This window comes from Sebastes umbrosus, chromosome 19 (genome assembly GCF_015220745.1).
Source record: "Sebastes umbrosus isolate fSebUmb1 chromosome 19, fSebUmb1.pri, whole genome shotgun sequence".
In the NCBI taxonomy this organism is placed as follows: domain Eukaryota; kingdom Metazoa; phylum Chordata; class Actinopteri; order Perciformes; family Sebastidae; genus Sebastes; species Sebastes umbrosus.
In genome coordinates this window covers 18608788-18629263 of record NC_051287.1, presented here as the reverse complement: position 1 = coordinate 18629263, position 20476 = coordinate 18608788, and the positions used below count along the sequence as shown (strand labels likewise).

Here is a 20476-nt window from a genome sequence, read left to right as displayed (position 1 = left end):
AAAAGTATGGAAGATAGAAAGAAAATTGATTCTTAAAGGGACTGTTTGTAAGAATCAGAAATTGCATGTTAACAGCGACACCTGTGGCTGTTAAGTCAACGAAAGTCAGCGTAGGGGACACCTACACGGATTGATTGATACGTGTAAGGAGTTACAAACAGTCCCTTTAAATGCAAAATGTCTTAAAGGGTAACTTTGGGGTTTTTCAACCTGAACCCTATTTTCCTCATGTTTTTGTCTCTGACTAATAGGGACAACAATTTATGTTGTTTGTCCAGTATTTGGGGAGAGCGCTGTAGACGGCAGCTGCTCACAGGCTGCAATGTAGTCCTATAGGGGCAAGCTGGCATCACCATCCACTCAAAGTGTTCGTTTTTGCAATGACAGGCTCTGATTATTATTATAAGTGTCTGACATGGAAAGAGTCATTGTGAAATCTGGCGAGGTGACGTGTTGCCCGAAGACAACAGTGAAATAGTAGAATACATCCATGGTGGAAATGCAAGTGTCGGCCAGGAGTTTGTTGTGTTAGAAAGTGTACAAAGTACAGAAAGCAATTTTCAATGTCATAGCTGAATATTTAGATTAATTCGACAATGTGGATGAGGTCTTTGAATTCGATGGCCAGAGTATACAGATATTCAGATTTCACAACGACACTTCTCCTTGAGCGGGACTTGGACACAATAACAAACAGACCGGATTAAAAGAAAGGTAAGAAAAACATTTTATTTCTCTGTAGGTTCCTTTCCATAATGTTGTCAGACACTTATAATAACAATCTCAGCCTGTCAGTGGCAAAAAAAAGCACTTTAAGTTAACGTAAAATTACATTAACGCTGCTCACTTGCCCCATTAACGCTGCTCACTTGCCTTCGCAGCTCGTTTTGCGGTTGCCGGTTACAGCGTTATGCCTCAATACTGGACCAGTTTCAAAAACATTTGTCCCCATTAGTCACGACTGAAAAGCATGGGGAAATAGGGTCTAGATTGAGTTACACTTTAATTGTTTGACCAGTTCAAATAATTATGAGTAACATTGTAAACTTAAAGTTAAACCACACTCATTTAATCTGTCCGAAACAATTTGTGTATCAATAAATTCCTTTTTAACTGCAGACATTTTTGTGACATTTATTATTTAACACACAAAAATAATGCAAGGACACAAAGCGGCATGTAGCAAAACAGAGTAAATATTACAGTGGTAAACTATAAAAAATTATGAATGAAAATTAAAGTAATTTTATTTCTTTATTTTATGTGAAGGAGTAGTAAATATTATTCATTTATTTTTAAAGTAATCACTTTTGTCGCCAGCACCAATTAGTCATTCGCACTTTTTTTTTAGTTTGTGACATGCCAATCCCAATTCACATGTCCAGTGCTTTGAAACATGACATATGAGTAGGATTACCATCACAGACAGTGGCTATATAATTACAGCGAATGACAGAAACCCCAATAGAGGATGTCATCTATCCCCAAACACAGATAAAACAACGGTAAATTCTGCAATTCACGGGAGCTTCTTTAACTTTCCCCAGGTTAAGTGCCCTCTCGCCAGGCTGAAGCATGCCACGATGCCCCCTTCGCTCAGACCGGGGGTGTGAGGGGTCGGCTGGTGGGATGTGCTCCTCCCTCACAAGGGTAGCGAGGTTTTTCAAGCATGGAGGTAACCACCGGTACAGGCTGTTTGTCCCACTCTCCCTGGAGAAACACATTTATGATGTTGGCGACATTTTTTCATGGGTTGCTTGGCAAAAAAAAATGGGTAGTATCCTTGATATTTAGACGGCAGGTTTTATTAGATAACTTGCACAGTCGTTACTGTACAATATATCGAACCTGTCAAAAAATACACTCGAGGCCGTTTCCTTGTGGTCTGGAGTGTATTTTTTATTTTATGGCACATAGCTTTTAGGACTGTGAAAAGGCGGCTTCCCACTCTTTTCACAAGGTCCAGTTCCCCAACATCAGCAGTGTTTTTGTGTGAAATTATTAGTGTTTTTTGCCACTTCATCTGTCAATTTCTTTCTGCTTGTGATACTGTTGCTGATCATCTCCTCATACAGGGAAAGTGAAAACAGGTGTGCATCATTATCATTAGGTCCTCTAAGCAGTGGGTGACTGGACACTGTCAAGTGATGGTAGCAAGGGTAAAACTTGTTCTTCTTTTGTCTATAGCTAAATTTAAATGTCGGTAATAACTATGAAATATAAAATGATTGCTTTGTATGTTATTGCATATTCTTTGAAAGCTTTTTACCTGTCCAGCTCACTGTATGTTGCGTACGTCTGAGCAGACGGTGGGTTGCAGTTCAGAGAGGTTGAGAGGGTAAAATGCCAGTCACTTGTCTGCACCAGGAGAGTGTGAGGCTGAGGCTTTCACTTTGTTCTCATGAGATGTTGCCTCTTACCATTGTTGTTAAAGAGGACGTATTTGGACCTTTTGTGCTTTTTCCCTTTCCTTTAGTGTGTTATATAAGTGTTTAGTGAATGTAAAAGGTCTGCAAAGCCCAAAGTCCACGCCAAAGGGAGTTACTCTCCCCCGCAGAAACACTGCTCCTGAAACGCCTTGCTTGAAGTCCCGCCTTTCTTCTGTAATGTGGTGATGTCACCAAGTAACATATTTGCATAATACCTGCCTAGTGGCTAGTTTGTCACGGCCTCAAACAAAGCTAGTTAGAGCGGAGCTGGAGCGGAGTCCGAAAAGTTTGGTTCGGTTGACCAATCACAACATGGCGACTCCTCTGGTTGCAAAAAGAAGTCTGATTGTATGGAAGTTTGAGAAAATGAGCCTACTTCTCACTTGATTTAAACATTGTAGACATGAGTTTATGATTTCAATCGCTAGTTTCAAGTCTTCTTCAATACAGCATGATGTTTATTTAGTAAATTATGTCCCCATTTAGAGTCAAATAAAGCAGGGTATGCTTTAGGGCATGGCTAACTTGTGATTAACAGGTCGCTACCACGGCGTTGTCCGGACTGGGAGTTGTCCGTGTTTTTCGTCTTACAACTTTAACCCTATCACAGTGTGTTCTGAGTTCATGAAAGTTAATTATAACCATTTTGTTCACCTAAAAATGTCTTATTCAGCGTTCGGTTGTACTTAGCTCCACCCTCTCGTGTCACTTCTAGTTCCAAAAAAACAAGACGGCGAAAATGCCGAACTTGAGGCTTCAATACAGCAGTCCACTTCTTATATACAGTCTATGAACGCATGCCCGTTTAGTAGTTTAAGTTAATGAGATAAATGCATTACAATGAATACTCTAGACAGCATCTGTGTATGTAGAGATCAAGCAGTATGCTTCCTTTCATGAGCCTCGCCCTGTTGTTTTAAATGACGTGCTGAGATCAGCTTACTGTATGTTACTTAGTACACCTCTTTAAGTTATGCTCGATGTTTTCACCCAAACACTGGAATCTGTCCCTCTGTACATGTCGTGGTTTTGACTTGATGTCACACATCAAGGAAGAAGTTTTATATACTGACAAAAATATTTGATCAAGGTGTCTACACATTTTTGAACTGTAATTGATTTACAGTATGTGCTCTGATCCAAACAGCGTGTGTGTGTGTGGGTGGGTGTGTGTGTGTTTATATTACAAGTTAACAAGCTGTCCGTTCAGCCGATCTGACTATTCTGTCCAACTGATGTCTCCCTTTGAACTGGTTTAATTGGTGGTTTGGCAGGCGATTGTAGTGTGTGTGTGTGCGTGTGTGTGTGTGTGTGTGTGTGTGTGTGTGTGTGTGTGTGTGTGTGTGTGTGTGTGTGTGTGTGTGTGTGTGTGTGTGTGTGTGTGTGTGCGTGTGTGCGTGTGTGTGTTTGTGTGTGTGTGTGTGTGTGTGTGTGTGTGACTGGGGACTTACAGGAAAGAGGCGTGCACTGGACTGGTTGCAGTGCATGGAGATGGGGGCTGTGTTGTAGAGGGAGTCCAGCACTTCTCCGGTGAACTCGTCCCACTGTAGTTGAGAATACTGCTCTGTCACACCGACCTCGCCGCACACACACCGGTCGTTTCCGTGGAACCTGGAGGGATGGAGGGAGGAGCAGCGAGAGAGGTTGAAGGAAAGTCGATAAAAGAGGGAGGCAGAGCGAGATTGAGAAAAAGGAGGAAGAGATTGAAGAAAAAGGGAAAAAAAGCAGTTGGAATTGGCATTAGGAGGAGGGGGGAACACAGTTTCACTTTAAAGGACAAAGCATCTGGTTTTGGAGATTAAAAGAAGTAATCACATCTCTGGTTCCCGGGAGTGAAGGACAGATGGGGAGGAAAGGGGGGCATGCTGAAAAATTGCTTAGTCACACAGGAGATGGAGAGGAAGATGCAAAATGGAAAAAGAATGAAGGACAAGGGGGAACAAGGAAAATTAATCCGGTGGGAGAGACAGAGATGGTTTTGTGCGTGTGCTACCTGTTAATGAAGCTGAAGTATTTCTGCAGGTACTCTGGGTCGACGTGGCTCTTGCAGAGCTCCAGCTTAGTTCGAGGGTAGTAGTGAACGTAGTTTACACACATTTCCTCCATGATGCCAAAACCTCCCTGAGGACACAAAGAGATTTGGAGGAAGGTGTCGATACATAGCACAAAGAGCAGATGTAGGAGGGGGAGAAATGGAAGGATTACGAGAATGAAGGAAATACTCGAGATGATTCTGTTGCTGTTGGCAGTGCTCAAGGTGAACGTAGTGTGCTGCTCACCACTGTAGGCTTGCTTCTGTCTTCTGTGTTATAAGTACACTTTGTTACAAGGACGTCGCCCTTCAGGACCAGGAGCACAAACAACACCAGCAGTTCACCATATTTTATGTTTAGCAAAGAGATGATTTAAGGTTACTGACAGACAATTCGTGTTTTTTTGCTTTGAGGAGCTCAGCTGCTGCGGTTCTGTCTCGTTTGTCTCCTGAGAACTTCAGCACCAATTTCCTATGTCCCTGTTTCCACTCCATTTAAGCACCTTATACAGCATGCGAGGTATTCTAATTCAATACTTTAAATGCAACGGGAGGAAAAAAATACATCTGAGGCGCTACCATTCAGAAGTAGAAGGCTGAGCTTGCAGAATAGTAAAATTATTGTCTGAATGTAAAATCTGTACAGTGGAAAACTGAAAGTCACTTTTGTCAAATGCAGGCGTATAACTTTATACTTACGGGTAAAACATTCGCCATTTTCCTTAGAACTCGGATCGTCTATAAGAAAGAAGACAAAAAACAGTAGCATTAAAGGGAAAACATTCATTTTGGGGATTCCAAACACTAAACCTAGAAATAAGTCTGTAATCTGTGATGTGACTAGAATGATGGTTTCACTGACAATGATCTTGAGAGAATAGAACAGTGGATTTGGACGTATTTCTTTTACAATGCATTTCCCTCTAGCAGCTTAAGTTGAGGCATAATTGGGCACTTTGTGATGTATTCCAAACGCAGCAAGATAAAAACACTGGTTGCTTTTGATGATTTCCTCGGAGGCAGCTTTCATAGTTATTAGCTGCGTGTGTGAAAAGGTCTATTAGCATTGCTGCGAATGCTTTGATAAAATCTTCATATGCCTCATAATGAGGCTGCAGGATTTGAAACGACGCCGCCACACAGGTACGCTCAGATTAGTCTGACATCAACAGCAGCTGGAGATTTTATCAGGCAGTCTAGCAGATGTCCTTCTATGCCCTGTGTGCGTGTGTGTGTGTGTACCTGCCCCAGGATGTTGTGCATAAAAATAAACACAACAGATGTCGTTTGTTGTCTCTGAACAATGTTAACGTTGTTGTTTGTCAGTTTGGATGTCGAGTTGATCTTTTCTTTTATTCTGCTGTCCTGTGGATGGAGATTATAGTGTGTGCTACACCTTATGAGGCCTAAATGTCATGTCAAGACTGATATAGTTTGTGAAGGATCATAGAAGGGTTATAACTTTTTATTGCACAGCTTTGTTGAATATTCAATTTTGTTTGGTCAATCATGGCGTTCTACGGTCTGTTATTTCTTTATAGCAGACCGTTGCTATGTATAACAGACCGTTGCTATGTATAACAGACCTTTGCTATGTATAAAAGATCGTTGCTATGTATAACAGACCGTTGCTATGTATAAAAGACTGTTACTATGTATAAAAGACCGTTGCTATGTATAAAATACCGTTGCTATGTATAACAGACCGTTGCTATGTATAAAAGATCGTTGCTATGTATAACAGGCCGTTGCTATGTATAAAAGACCGTTGCTATGTATAACAGACCGTTGCTATGTATAAAAGACCGTTGCTATGTATAACAGACTGTTGCTATGTATAAAAGACCGTTACTATGTATAAAAGACCGTTGCTATGTATAACAGGCCGTTGCTATGTATAAAAGACCGTTGCTATGTATAACAGACCGTTGCTATGTATAACAGACCGTTGCTATGGGCGCAGCTCTGATGTCGGACTCTGGCGGACCGTTTTTGCGTCAAATTATTGATTTCTTCAGTAAGTAGCCACGTAATAAGGAGGGTAATGCACAGCTAGTACATTGTACAGCTTGCTGTACATTATCCCTTGCATGTACAATACCGGCAAATTGCACAAGAACTCAGGTAAAAGCTCAGGTCATCAGCGATTGGCCAGCTATGTCTATTTACTCCTGTACTACTAAAACTACTACTATAATTTAATTCTTTCTTTAAAGTATTTCCCTAAAACAGCAAGGTTTTACAGTTATTTTCACTTATACATAAATCATTTTAAACTCCTCATATCCCCACAAATCATCCTCTGGGTAAACTGAGCCCTGCTGTTGCTCACCTGGTAGTGTGTGCTGAAATGCTGGTCCTCCTGCACCACCTCCAGCTCTTTGCCTCCCCTCACCAAAACCGTCCTCACCCCACGGCCCGCCAGGTGGGTGTGCAGCTGGGACGCAAATATATAGATTCCTCCTGGAGGAAAAGCCTAAGATGGACAGACAGAGACTTTTGAAGGTCAAGCTCCAACCAAGATTTTTGTGCTTTAGGGACAAAAACAGTGAAGAAATATGTAGCACACCAGCTGAAATATTCACTGTATACATACAGTGTGGGTACACTTGGAGGTGCAATATCCGTTGAGGTAGAAGGTGGTTTGTTTGGGTGGGATAGCCATGACGGGAGTATAAACGAGGCCCAGCTCTATGATCCCTGCATCGTAACGCCTCAGACTCGGGGTGTAATGCAACCGTATCCCCGATGAGTCACGACGACCTGCGTGAAGAATATTATGGAAGATTAAAACATGTAACAGACAGCCAGTTTACTAGTATATCATATTAAAATACCAACCACAATTATTTTTTTCACTGTCAACCCTCAAGGCATAAATTGCTACTCAGGATCAAACTGGTGTTTGCTGTTATTCTGGCTTGATTATTAGTGTCAGGTTTGATGCAAAAGCCTTTGCTCTATCTCTGCTGAACTGCATGAAGAGATGAGATGATTCACGCAATCGTAACAGAAAAACAACTCTAAAGCAAGAAAGAAGTGTAGAGAATCAGGAGATGGTTGTGTAGGATATTATGCGTATTGTAAGGCCAGATCGAGATAAGGAAGGCACAGTCTGTGGCGACTCGCATACCGGCGAGATCAAAAGGTATATCTGGAAAATTTTAAATGACTCGCTCTGTTGGAGATAAGCCCAGCTCTCATTCCGAAGAGATACAGAGAATCCATGCTGTTCGTGTAAAAAAGAGAAAGGAAAAGACGAGTGCATGTGTTACAGCATGTGCTCGGGTTCAAGTGTTTTTACATGTGTGCTGTATGTACCAGATATAAGGAGAGGGTTGTGGTAATGGACCTCCAGGCGAAGGAACCTGGAGGATCCTGGTCCGCCCATAGGCAGCCCTGCATCGGGAGGATAGTAGAAAGCCTGCAAGCAAACATACAATTCATTATTCCTCCCATTTATGCACAGCTGCTTTGAAGTCATAGCAAAGACTCTTCTTCACATAGAGTAGGGATGATTTAGAGCTGTTGAGTAAAAAGATTTTTGTTCCTGACGTGCAAAAAGTTCAAATACAGATGCATTTTACCTACAAGTCATTGGGTTTTGGCCTTGGGTGTGACAAAATGGCTCACTAGCACCCCCTATTTAGTAGCCACTGCGGTGTGTTTCACCTAGATCTATGACATTTGATGAGTATATGTAGCATGTGAAGAAGAAGTCTCTCGGAGTTATACCGTAAACCCAACAGGAAGTCGGCCATTTTTAATTCTAGTTGCATTCTTTTAACATTTCAAGGCCCTTAACTAACTTCTTCGTCGACTTCAAATTTGGTCAGTACAATATAAAGACCTTTGCGATGAAAGTGTATCAAACGATTATGTTTTCATGCAACATTGTTGCCGTGGCGGTGCGACCAAAAAGCGCCTTTAACTATAAAACAGGAAGTTGTTGTAACCTCAGCGTACTTTTTCCAATCTGCTCCAAATTGCTCAAGCATGATAAGGGTCCAGGCCTTAGGATATTTTCATGCCAATATAGACTCATAGCCCGGCCCCCTACACTATAGTGCCACCCTCTTACATAACTCATGAACCGTTTGTCGCAGACTCTTGTAGGGGTCGTTGCACTCAGCAGATTTCCTGTTTCATTGTGCCTGGCCGAGTCGACCAGTGTCCGTTCATCGCTGCCTGCAGAAGTAATTTATTCCTATGTTTCACAAATATAGTACTGTACATTTTATATCTTCACAATAACGTGTGAATTGTTGTTGTATTCTGTTTGGCATTGCATTATAGAAGACTGGAGGAAGACGCTCGTGGAGACTGACGGTGTCTTTAGTTAAAGGAACCAAACTATTATCTCACGCTGGGACTTTAAACCTGCAGTAGGCAGAATGTTTTTGGCATCATTGGGCAAGAATTCAATAATAACCTTTCAGCATATTGTAATTCAAGTGTTCTGAGAGAAAAACTAGACTTCTGCACCTCCTCATGGCTCTATTTTCAGGCTTTAAAAACTCTACCCTTTGACGGCAGACTTTGGTCAATCACAGGTCATTTCAGAGAGAGAGAGCGTTCCTATTGACTGTTCAGTCAACGGAGGCAGCTGTAAATCACTCGGGAACTCCGATCAAACGGTCAAACTAGGCAGCGCTGATCAAATATTAATCAATATTGTGTTACTGCAATGTCTATTTCTCTCCTCAAATGTTTTCAGAAACATCTTGTAGTGTACTGTTTAGCTGTAAAATGAGAACGTTTGCTCCGGCTGGGCGGGGCTTGGTATTTCCTCAACTGATCTCAACATGGCTGCCGGGTCACAAACTTTCTCATTTTACAGCTAAACAGTACACCACAAGATGTTTCTGAGAACATTTGAGGCGAGATATAGGCATTACAGTAACAGAACATTGATTCATATTTAATCAGCGCTGCCTAGTTTCACCGTTTGATCGGAGTTCGCGAGTGATTGACAGCTGCTCAGAGACGGCAAGGCTCCAGCTCGTCTCTGATTGGTTGTTTTCCTCCGGTCTGTGAAATATTGCGGATGCCATTAGGAGCACCGGAGGACACAGAGGCTCATGTTTTTTTTTTCAGATTAACTGTCTCATGCACTACTGTCAGGATATAGTGATCGTTTTATAAAAAATAACTTTTTTTAATCATATTTGCTCCAATTTTACCCACTGCTGCTTTAATGTGCTTATGTCCCCAGCACAAAAACACATTTAAATGTCTCAATATTTGAGGATGGAGCTGAGCTGAGCATCCTTGCTCTTCGCGTTCAACGTAATATTGTTAGAGGATGACAAAAAGAAGTCGACCAGATGTATATTCCTGCGCAAACGTGTGCCAATTACGTGTTGAACTACATACGTCTGGCCTCTCTGGAGTCTTGACAGGTGTTTCTCAAACTTCCAGATGAGAAAATTTTCATGTCAAAATTCAATTTCCCAATCTATCTCAAACCAGTCCTCTTTACAATGTGATCCCGTCAAAGTGGCACATCTAAGGAATCACAATTATGTCAGTCTTATTCATCTTCTTGCCCACACTACAGAGATAAGAGATTGTCTCTCTACTGTAGCTCCACCAGTGTGTGTGTGGTTCTCTCTACAATGTTTGATGATGGCCTCTAAAAATAAAGGCCTGCCTACTCACAGACTCCCAGCCACCCACTGAATCTAAAATTGTAACAGGAACAGATTGTAAAACAGAAAAGGAGATTTAAAACTGATTATGACACAGAAAACGGGTCATGAGCACAAAATCAGTTCAGTCGTTTCATCAAATATGTTCCCTGTTGAGAACCCTCGAATGACTTTGAGGTCTTTTGGGGATTTATGAGCTGGCTCAAGCAATGTTTATTGATTCTTTACACACAGAAATGTTGTATTCTCATATGGATGCATACTCTGAGGTCCTCTTTTGCTCCTTGGATTCTGAACAGTTCTGTCTTTTGATGGCAAAAATTAATTTTCGAGTCACTGCTGTGTGTCAAACCTCCACGCTTTTATTAAGGAAGCTTGATTTAATCTTCATCACCAGTCACCTATTTCAGACCACCTTCTTCTGCTGATACACATAACGGAAGAGAGAATTGTTTCATTTAATCTTGTTTTATGTCATAACAGAAAAAATCCTCAGAGACTCGCTCTCTCTGCTACACACGCATCTCTTTTTCTCTGGCGCCGTCTTCTCTCTACGCTTTCTGACAGTGTTGAACATTATTGTTTCTCTCTTCTTTCAAACTTCCCCCCCCCCACTCTTTCTCTCTTGTTTTGCGTGTTTTTTGCAAGGCCACGTTTCCCTTCTGATGCGGTGCCGGGGAGAATGAAACAACACTATTAAGAGGTGATGAAAGAGGCCTGAATATTTCCCACCTAATCTTGTCTTCACAGCTCACAGCCCACAGAAGGCATCCTGCTTGTTTTTGTTTGGCTGGCAGATAATCCAATCAGAGAGGGGCCAGGCTGGCTGTGATACAGCGGGGAGCGGAGCAGAGAAATATGGTGACAGGCTCGCCGTTCCCTGTCCTCTTTGCTTTATGTGACCAGCCGGCTGCTTTCTCGCTCGCTCGGTCAGCCGGCTGGTTTTTAGCCGTGGTATGTAAGTGGGGTGATTTAATGCCTGATAGGTGACTGACTGAATAGCTGGATGAGGAAACAGGTGCATTTCTCTCCTGCGCCGACTATTTCAGTTGGGAGCTCTGTCTCAAAGACGAAGTGCAATGTGTTTGTTTACCCCCCAAGAAATGAAGATAAAAGTTGAACTCCAGTGGTTGCTGTGGTTTCCATGAGTTGAATTCAACTGATGGACTCAAAAATCAGCTTTTAGCTGGCTGTCGAGGCTGCAGCCAGGATGTTAGACGTTGTTTTTGGCCACTTCACTCAACATCGACATATCACCTTATAACGATATTAGCAAACAGTTGCACACATGCGGACTAACGTTAGCATTCATTTGGAGTCGTGTTTCTGGCAGTGGGCAACTTCGGGGTCTGAGAAGTGAAGTCAATGCTGAAGTGCCTTAAACCTGCATTCTTTCTAATAGCCAGCAGGGGGCGACTCCTCTGGTTGCAAAAAAGAAGTCTGATTGTATAGAAGTCTATGAGAAAATGAGCCTACTTCTCACTTGATTTATTATCTCAGTAAACATTGTAAACATGAGTTTATGGTCTCAAACGCTAGTTTCAAGTCCTCTTCAATACAGCATGATGTTCATTTAGTAAATTATGGTCCCATTTAGAGTCAAATAGACCATAAAGCAGGGTATGCTTTAGGGTGTGACTAGCTTTTGATTGACAGGTCGCTACCACGGAGTTGTCCGGTCTGGGAGTTGTTCGTGTTTTCGTCTTACAACCTTTCACAGTGTGTTTTTAGTTCATGAAAGTTAATTATAACCTTTTGGGCGCCTAAAAAAAATGTATTCAGAGTTCAGTTGTACTTAGCGCCACCCTCTCGTGTCACTTCTGGTTCCCAAAAAACAAGATGACGAAGGCCAAAATGCTGAACTCGAGGCTTCGTAACGGCAGTCCACAAACCAATGGGTGACGTCACGGTGACTACGTCCACTTATATACGGTCTATGCTTTCTGGCCACCTGATGACTGTAAGTCCACTATTCCCTCTCCTTTTAAATTTGGTTTGGTCTCCACCAACTCCAGAGGGAAATCTCTGATATAATAATAAATATATATATATATATATATATATATATATATATATTATATTATAATATATTTTAATATAAAATAAATAAAGTAGTTCAACTTTAGATATATATTAGTCTAAGAATACAAAAATCAGCCTGTAAAATACTCACCTTGAGTATTTTTTAAACTGTAAAATGCAAATTTCCCCCAAATTCACAGAAAAACAAGCATGGACACCTCACTGTCCTCAGTGGCAGCGCCGGCGCTGCTGGTTAATCAGGTGGTCAACTTGCTAGCTGACAGGTTAGTTGGTTGAATGGAATGTCAGCCATGATGAAACCTTTACTGCCCGCCTCATACCTCTTTCTAAGGTACCAATGTACATAAATATGTGTCTTTCATTCGTGTTTGTGCCGAGTGTCCATGAAAAGGAGTTTGTGAATATTTGTGTGCTTCCCACATACAGACTGTCTCCGAGCTCTTAATAGACTTGTGCTGCGTGTGGGTTCGTCTTTACAAGGTTTTCTGCTCGCAGTTCGAGGCTTGGATATTACTCGCGTAGGAGTTTTTGTTTATCTCTCATAATAGGTATGAGGACAGGACCGAAATCAAGCTTCGCTCCAACTCTTTTTCAATTAGACATCTGTTATGTATTGAAAAACTTGTCAATGTATATGTTTATTCTGCTGTATCTGATGGTGTTTGTGTGAGTTGATTGTTGCATCTTCAAGGGTCAGTTTTAGGGTTTATTTGCATCTTAAAAGTTATATTCAGGTAAGTGGTGAGGATAGGTTTGTAGCACTGTTTCTCTTTTAGTTTTGGTTTAGGGAACAGGAAAGTCAATATAGTCAGTGGAAGGTGCGCATAAGGACAGAAGTAAGAGGATGTGTGTGTGGGTGTCTGTTTCCCATCATACCTCAGCACCCATGGCCCATGCAGCAAGCACATGGCGGCAGAAGTTGAGCTTGCCCGGCTTCATCTTGTCATCGCAGGAGCCGCTGTACTCTGGAACGTCGCGGATGTCCGGGGAACATTCGAACACCTCCATGTGATGCACGATGGCCTCGTTACCTGGAGTTATCACTGACTCATACTGACAGGAACACAGAGAGAGAAAGACGGAGAAAAAGAAGGGAAAAAGTGAGAATTGTGGGGTTTTTTTATGTGTTTTTTCTGCTAAAAGCTTCGGCGATACTGCTACCTCAGATGGGTATGTCAATAAAAACATCTTTGAAATGAATTATGTGCAACATGCGGTGTAATAGCTTCCTCAACTTATCCTCATTTTTATACGGAATCCTGAGAGGAAAGAATAAGGATGTGAGGTGATGTGTTTCTTAGATTTCTCTCTAACCATGACAACGCCTCTCTTGTTTTGTAAGGCCCAGCTGGTAAACAAGGAGCAATAATAATAGCCGCCTGTGCACGATCTCCATCTCAAACACCCACTCTGCTGTGTGTAAACTCTATGTGAAGTGTTTCCATTTTTAGAGGCATTTATAGGCTACCATAACAATGTGGTTCTTGGGCATGTTTTCAGGCAGCTTCTGTATGAAGCACCAGTAGGTGGTCTCTTGATTTGGGATGACGACGTTTGGCGCCACGACGTCCAGCGTGTTCACGTCCGGAGGCAGGGTGGTCGGCGGCGTGTCGGGGCGAAGCATCAGCACCCTCTGAAGTCCCGTGTGGATCCGGGAAAGGTTCAGCTGCTCCAGCGAGGCAAGTGGTTCATCCAAAAGTCCATAGATGATGTGTACGGTTCCCTCCTGACCAATTCACAAAACAAAAAAAATCAGAAAAGAAAGCATGTTTGGTGGCTATACAAAGCAGAACACGAACGGCAAGGGATGTGTTTTTTACATTAATATTCTCGTATGGCAAACAGAGAACTTTTCATTATGTTGTCATGGTGATGACCATTGGTTTTGTGTCTGCAACTTAGAGGTCTGATGCGGCGCCATGGAAACCCTAATCATCATGATGAATTTTTCAGTGGAAAATAATGCCGATCAGTCCAACTGTGAGGGTTTCATGTACACACCTGAAGCCGTGAGCTCTCCATGATAATCAGTCTTTTGTATATGCATTAAAGACGGCAATGAAAATGTCACAAACCGCACACACACACACACACACACACACCCTCCCACACACACACATGTACACATTCATAAACCAACACGTACTGTACAGTGCAAATACACTGTGTCGTTGGGTTACACACGTGTGCACTCAGATGCCATTTTTCCCGCCTTCCTGACATGTTATCTTCTCGCCACCTGTTCGCTGTCAAGTTCAGTCAGTTCATGATTGACAGGCGTTATTTCGGCTCAAATATGCTCGCCCTCTACATGCGCTTCGGTTGAATGGAAAGGTGTCATAAATGTAGAGGGGAAAAAATCTGGTAACCATTTCCATGACGCCCATGTCTATAATGCATTATAATCTGCTTATAGCACTGTATAATTATAGTCATGAATATCCATAATATAATGCTTTAATACAATAACACATTATAAAGCATTTTATAATGACTTATGAGGTCAAATATCATAATACTTCATAATTGCTGGTCACTCACTGTCATTTTTTTGCAAGGATCATAGTGTATTATAATTCCATTTTTTTATAATGCATTATAATCACTGTTATAATACATTTTAATGTAATTGTTAGGGCTGTCAATTTATTAAAATATTTAATTAATCATTAACTATGATTAATCATGGACAATCATGCAATTAATCGCAAATTAATAGCAAATTTTTTATGTTATAAGTATGTTTTTCATACGTTTCTTAAGTAAGGGATCAACAGATACAATGCTATGGTTGCTCTGGCAGTTTACACAGCTCATAAAAGATGAATAAACCTGACATGAGGATAGCAGAGCAAATCACAGCTACAGTATGTCAACGGTGCACCTCCTTTAGTAGTTAGAATTTTTAGATTCTTCAAAAAAGTGGATATAAAGTCGAGACAGAGGCCAAACCAAATTTCTCTAATAAGTGCACACTAGAGCCACTGCTCCTCTGACCTGTACACAGACGTTACACACCTCTATGAGGTAGTCTCTGGGATCACAGGTACTGAACGGTCTCTTGAAAAGCAGGTAGAATCCCTCAGGTTTGTGTTTGGCTTCCAGCAACTCGTAGTCTTGTTGGCTGTCCAGTGAAACGTGACCCTCGCTGTCACTCCATGCATCCTGAAGGAGAAGACGCATATAATAACTTTACAAATCACAACTGTATCAATAAACACCAAAGAGATGACAAAATATTTAAGAGGACGTTGATTTTAGCAAATCACATACAGTCATGTTTTCAAGTAGTCTTCTGTTAACTGAGGTTCTGAGTAACAATTAAGGAAAACAGCTCTTTTTTTCCATTTGAGGGGATGTTGCTATTGTTTGTTAATCTTAAGATTAACACAAAACTACACATTTTTTTTTTTTTCAAAGACATCAGTGAAACCGCGGCGGTTTGGTATTTGTGAAACCTTCCCAACCCTGGTGTACAAGATTCCACTTCTCTGCCAGGAGGCTTTGCAGCAGCTCCGTCTATCCGCTCCTGTTATGTTTCTCACATTCATATCTGTCCAGAATAGCACCTAAGATCTCTGTATTTCTGTCTCCCTCTCTGTCCCTCTTATGTAACCGTTCTACACAAACTGCAAAAGACTCCGAAGCCAACCATTTTGAAAATAAATACATTATATATAAATCTAAAAATGTGGGCAGTACACAGTTACAGCTTGTGTTATGCGTGTTACATGTGTGTGTACAGAATGCACTAAAGCCACGACCTCTGCAGATGCCTGAGAGAGAGAGAGAGTCATATATTTGTTATATTTATTATATCTTAATTGAAAAAAATCTTAAGTTTTAAGTCTTGAAATTGTTAAAGTTTATGTATGAAATTGGTGTTTTGGTTATAGGCATCTCTGATGGACCTTAATGTCTGCCTAAATGTAAGTTGGGATCCTTAAGAAAAAAATGTTGGGTTAAAGGACAGTTTCACATTTTTTCAAGTCTGTCTAGTAACACTACTCACATACAAAGATATACACTGAAACAGTTTTTGGTCAATCTAATCATTCCTCCTGGTTATACTGGTCTTGAAGAGATCCTTTCCCGATGTGATTTAGCCCCATTTGCACCTGGTTTTAACATGTGATCTGTATCTGGAGACATTATCTAGGTAATGGAATCCAATCCTCTGGCCTTTGCATTTACACATGGTGTTGAAACGCGAGGGAAGACAGATTGAGCTAGCAGGAAGAGGCGGAGTTAGGGGATCTTTTCTTAAGAATGTGGTCGTACTGTGTGGATTTCATTTACAACTAGCTGATATAAATATGGCAAAAGTTATTTTTTCTTTTGTTTTGTTTTGGAGGGATCGTAACACAAAGAGGGAATGCTGCACTAAAATGACTGTAACGTTGGAAGATACTTGATTTGTCAAACTTAAGACTGCTAAAGCCTCGTATTAACTTCAGCTGAACTTTAGACCCCCCATCACTTTCATTAGGAATAGATATCCATATCCTTATTTAGGTCCTGATGGGGACCTAATTGGTATCACTAAAAAATACCATATATACCTATAAATGTGCATCAAGTCATGTGACCAAAGAACCAAAGAAAAGAAAGTGAGAGAAAAGGAAAAAAAAAAATCTTCTGTTTTCATATCTCTGGTATGATATGTTGAGAGACAGTCTTAAAATTCAAATCTCCATGGGCCTGATTTGAATACATTTATTTAAAAAGGGATTATAAGAGTCTCCGAACTAGAGCATATCTGAAATGTGCCCGGCTTTGTGCGAAGGAAGAAATGAAATGAATGCAGGGGTCAAAGCTATTGTTCATATAAATGTATGCCATGCAGATTTTGTTTCCAATTCTCCTCCCTTAATCACCTACAATGAAGAGTTTTTGCTTGTAAAAACACTTTGTGCTATTTAATTTCATTACATTTAATTGTATAACAATTCATTATTAAGCACCAAGATGCACAAAACTAACACCAAACCATATATCCAAATTCCTCGTTTATCATATTGTAAGGTGTCTACCTCAAAAGTAGTTTACTATCTTACATGATTTAATTTAACTGGAGGTCTAATTTGTGGATCGCTATTCTAGTAATAGCAAACATATGGAATAAATGTGCTGGCATAGTGGGACAGACTGCTCATGGACTTATGAGACACAAGTATGTGTCACTCCCATCCTGAAACTACAATGTGCGCCACCCAATTGAGCAGCGCCTCTGGAGTCCTGCATGCTCCCTCTGGCCTCAGATCTAATCACAACATGCGATTCACAGCAGAGATTTCCTTTTTTCCGGTTTTGTCTCTGCTGAATAAGTCAATAAAGCTTCACATTTTAATGGAGTAAAAAATGCCCATTTTTATCCCATGGATAGTAATCGGCATTAAAGGCGACATATCATGAAAAACTCCCTTTTTCAGTGCTTATATGCACATACATTTGGGCATCTAGAGTGCCTACTAAACCACAAACTGAAATAAGACAACCCAGTCTGGCTGCCTGGATCAGAAAACATGTGATTCAACAAGCCATAGGCCCTTTTCTCAGCATCATTTTGACATTGCGGGGTAAACACAGTTGTAATCAATAACATTAATTATGTCCCTGTTCCATTTAGGTGTACCAGGACCCTGGTATTGTGCATGCTGGCTCACTGGATTGGCTGTGACGCTAAATAGAACTGAACCATAATTAATTTGATCACCTGTGTTTACCCTGCTATTCCATGTCAAAATGTCTGCTGTGAAAAGGGCCTATTCAGATTTGTCTCCCCTTCCTATGTCACATACAGGCTCATTAGAATATATCGCTTATGGCTTGAGAACTACCTTTGCAAAGGTGAGCCGTATTTTTCTCGCAAGCCAATCAGAGCAGACTTGGCTTTTTCGGAAGGCGATCTTAAAGAGACAGGCACTAAAACGGAGCGTTTCAGATAGAGGCTGAATACAGATATATTCAGACAGACAGCATTAAAAAAAGAATATGTTTTTTGAACATTAAAACATGTAAACATGTTCTAGTAGCAACCCAAAATACAAGTATGAAACTAAAAATGAGTATGATATGTCCCCTTTAACGAAATAGTAATACATTTTTCCACTCCATTATTCACTACCTTGATGACAGATGGATGAGAAGCAAATATTTCATTCTCAAAAACAAGTAATGGCAAACAGTAATCTTAGTTTTGGATGTTATGGTTGAACATTAAAAAAAGTGGTAATAGTTGGTCAAAATAAGAAGAAATCTGCAGGCCCCATGGAGCACTGGGACTTTTATAACTTTTTAACTCATTAACATTTTTTTTCTTTTTGTTTTACCCTAGGCTAGCCAATTTCTCAGTTGGTATTGCAGTTAATGTAAAATGAGATTTTTTTCATTTACTGGTATTCACAGGAATCAAGGAAAGAGAGTGATATGTAAAATTGTAGCGGCCATTAAAAAAAAACGAGTTGTACTTAAGAAGCTGCCCTGCATTTAACTTATGACCTGAAATTAACCCTTATTTGCGGATCTCTTTCGCCATACCACCAGGAGGTCTGAACGTACATTATGCATTCACCAACTGATCAGATGTTGGTAGAGTTTCATTTCTTATATTAATAACGTGACACAGATAAAGTAGAACAGGTTTTTCCAAGGACTGGATCATTTTTAGCTGCATTTACTATTCACCCTGCTTACTGTTTCTCATTAATATTCCCACATAAAACCTATGGACAAAATGCAAATGAAAAGAAAGGTAAATTGGATTTTTTATAGCAAGATAAATTGTTTTTCAGAAAAATTTATCAGAACATTTCAGAGGTGAAAAAAAATCGTGCAAAGATTGTGTGTGGCAAAATGAAAATGAGGCATTTTACACATCTTAATCAGCACAGGATTCAATTTTGATATGCTAATATGCGCTAATGATTCCCCAATGAACTTTAGCTGTTAGTGCAGTGTGAGTGATTTCCAATTAGCAGGGGCCGATAACATCCTTTGTGACTGTGATCATGAAGCAAGCCGTCCTCCGGCTCCTCGTGCAAAAAACACCAATCTCATGCCTCGGGGGCCACAGACGGATGAGGGAAACCTCCACTCCTTAAGGACTTTCATGTAATCCCCGTGCATTTATGAATCTGACAAGTGAGAAAGACTAAAATGATTCGATTTTACACCCTGTGTAGAAACCTGCTTGATATTCACACCTTTTTTAGAGGCAAGTCTGGGCTTTTTATAGATTTAACTCCTCTTTTTAAATTCAATAACTTTCAAAATTACAGCTTACCCCAAAGTAGCTATTAACTCCAGAGTCCCACAGCACCACCAGGTCAGCGTTGGTCAGCTCCCCGCGGTCAGACATCCCTAGGACTACGCCATGTTTGATGTCGACGACCCTCAGCTCCATGTAAATCTCCTGGTTGGCGTAGCTGATGTTCCAGGCCAGCTGGAGCTCCTTGCGTGGGTCGAGGGGCACGCGGAAGGGCATGGGGAGAGGTGGAAGAGGGCTGGAGGGGTTCGATTTGAGATTGGACACTTCGATGGCATCGGTGGGTGCCTGATACGAAGCCACCAAGATGACCATTAGAGCAGCCAGGGCGGTGAGGTACATGATGGTGATGTCTTGAAGGCGAAGGTTCTTATTGCAGATTCTCATAGCCTAAATGATGGGTCTCAATTGGAGTCAGTGTGGTAGCAAATTTTCTTCTTTCTTATCTTTCCGTCTTCAGTCTCTTCAGCCAGAGTTGATGTGGAGTTCTATCCAGAAAGTTTTTTCTGCAGCGCTGTCGTCACAATGCTGTAGTTCTGTACGAGTTCTAATGGTTTTGTTTGCCTTTTTTCAGCTCTACTCTCCTTTCTGGCCACAGTGGACCCACAGTATCTCCCTCGCAGTGGTCAGGTGAGGTTGTTTATTCTTTTCTTCCCATGTTTTCTATCCTCTCAGGCCCTCATTTTCTGAAAAGTTTTACTTGTCTTTTGAGTCTTTCTAAACTTTCCAGTCTTTAGGTTTCTCTGTTTCCAAGCCCTTGTGGGTATTGTCTCTTTCCTCAGAACAACTGCTCTGTCTCTCTCCGTCTCATCCCCCTCCGTGGTTTTTAAGAGACTCCTCCCTTGTGAGTTGTCTGTTTTTATCCACCCTAATGGTATTACATTTGTTGAGGAAAATTGGATTGTATCCTTTAAGCCCTGGGGTCAACCATGATTCTGCACATCTGCCCGCCCCTAATTGATCCAAATTCAACCATGGACATTATCAACGACAATCTGCTTAAACTTTATTGCTCGCTCCATCTCTGTCTCTTTTTTTTTTTGCTTTGGCGAGC

General features: G+C 41.1%; 1 protein-coding gene and 1 long non-coding RNA gene across 2 annotated transcripts; one reads left to right on the top strand and one right to left on the bottom strand.

Annotated features, from left to right (window-relative positions):
* Positions 1-1243: 1243 nt before the first annotated feature.
* Positions 1244-20276, bottom strand: dbh (dopamine beta-hydroxylase (dopamine beta-monooxygenase)). Its single transcript, XM_037753376.1, has 12 exons — positions 19441-20276; positions 15174-15320; positions 13624-13881; positions 13032-13208; positions 7783-7885; positions 7058-7224; positions 6794-6937; positions 5161-5199; positions 4709-4768; positions 4423-4550; positions 3881-4040; positions 1244-1710 (listed from the first exon to the last, which is right to left on the bottom strand). Exons 1-12 carry the CDS (start codon positions 19807-19809, stop codon positions 1597-1599), a joined length of 1866 nt encoding a protein of 621 aa, XP_037609304.1. The 5' UTR covers positions 19810-20276; the 3' UTR covers positions 1244-1596.
* On the top strand, positions 12259-13785 carry LOC119478550. The gene is made up of 3 exons (XR_005204463.1): positions 12259-12486; positions 13037-13255; positions 13656-13785. It is a non-coding gene; the product is annotated as an uncharacterized LOC119478550 (long non-coding RNA).
* Positions 20277-20476: the final 200 nt, after the last annotated feature.

What these genes read in the sequence shown, in the direction of transcription:
- dbh (XM_037753376.1), bottom strand. Translation starts at nt 19,809, where the DNA reads ATGAGAATCTGCAATAAGAACCTTCGCCTTCAAGACATCACCATCATG. An exon ending in CCTCCAAGTGTACCCACACT is followed by an intron (nt 6,938 to 7,057) that starts GTATGTATACAG and finishes TGTCCATCTTAG; the next exon opens with GCTTTTCCTCCAGGAGGAAT. An exon ending in ATTTCAGCACACACTACCAG is followed by an intron (nt 5,200 to 6,793) that starts GTGAGCAACAGC and finishes TCTTTCTTATAG; the next exon opens with ACGATCCGAGTTCTAAGGAA.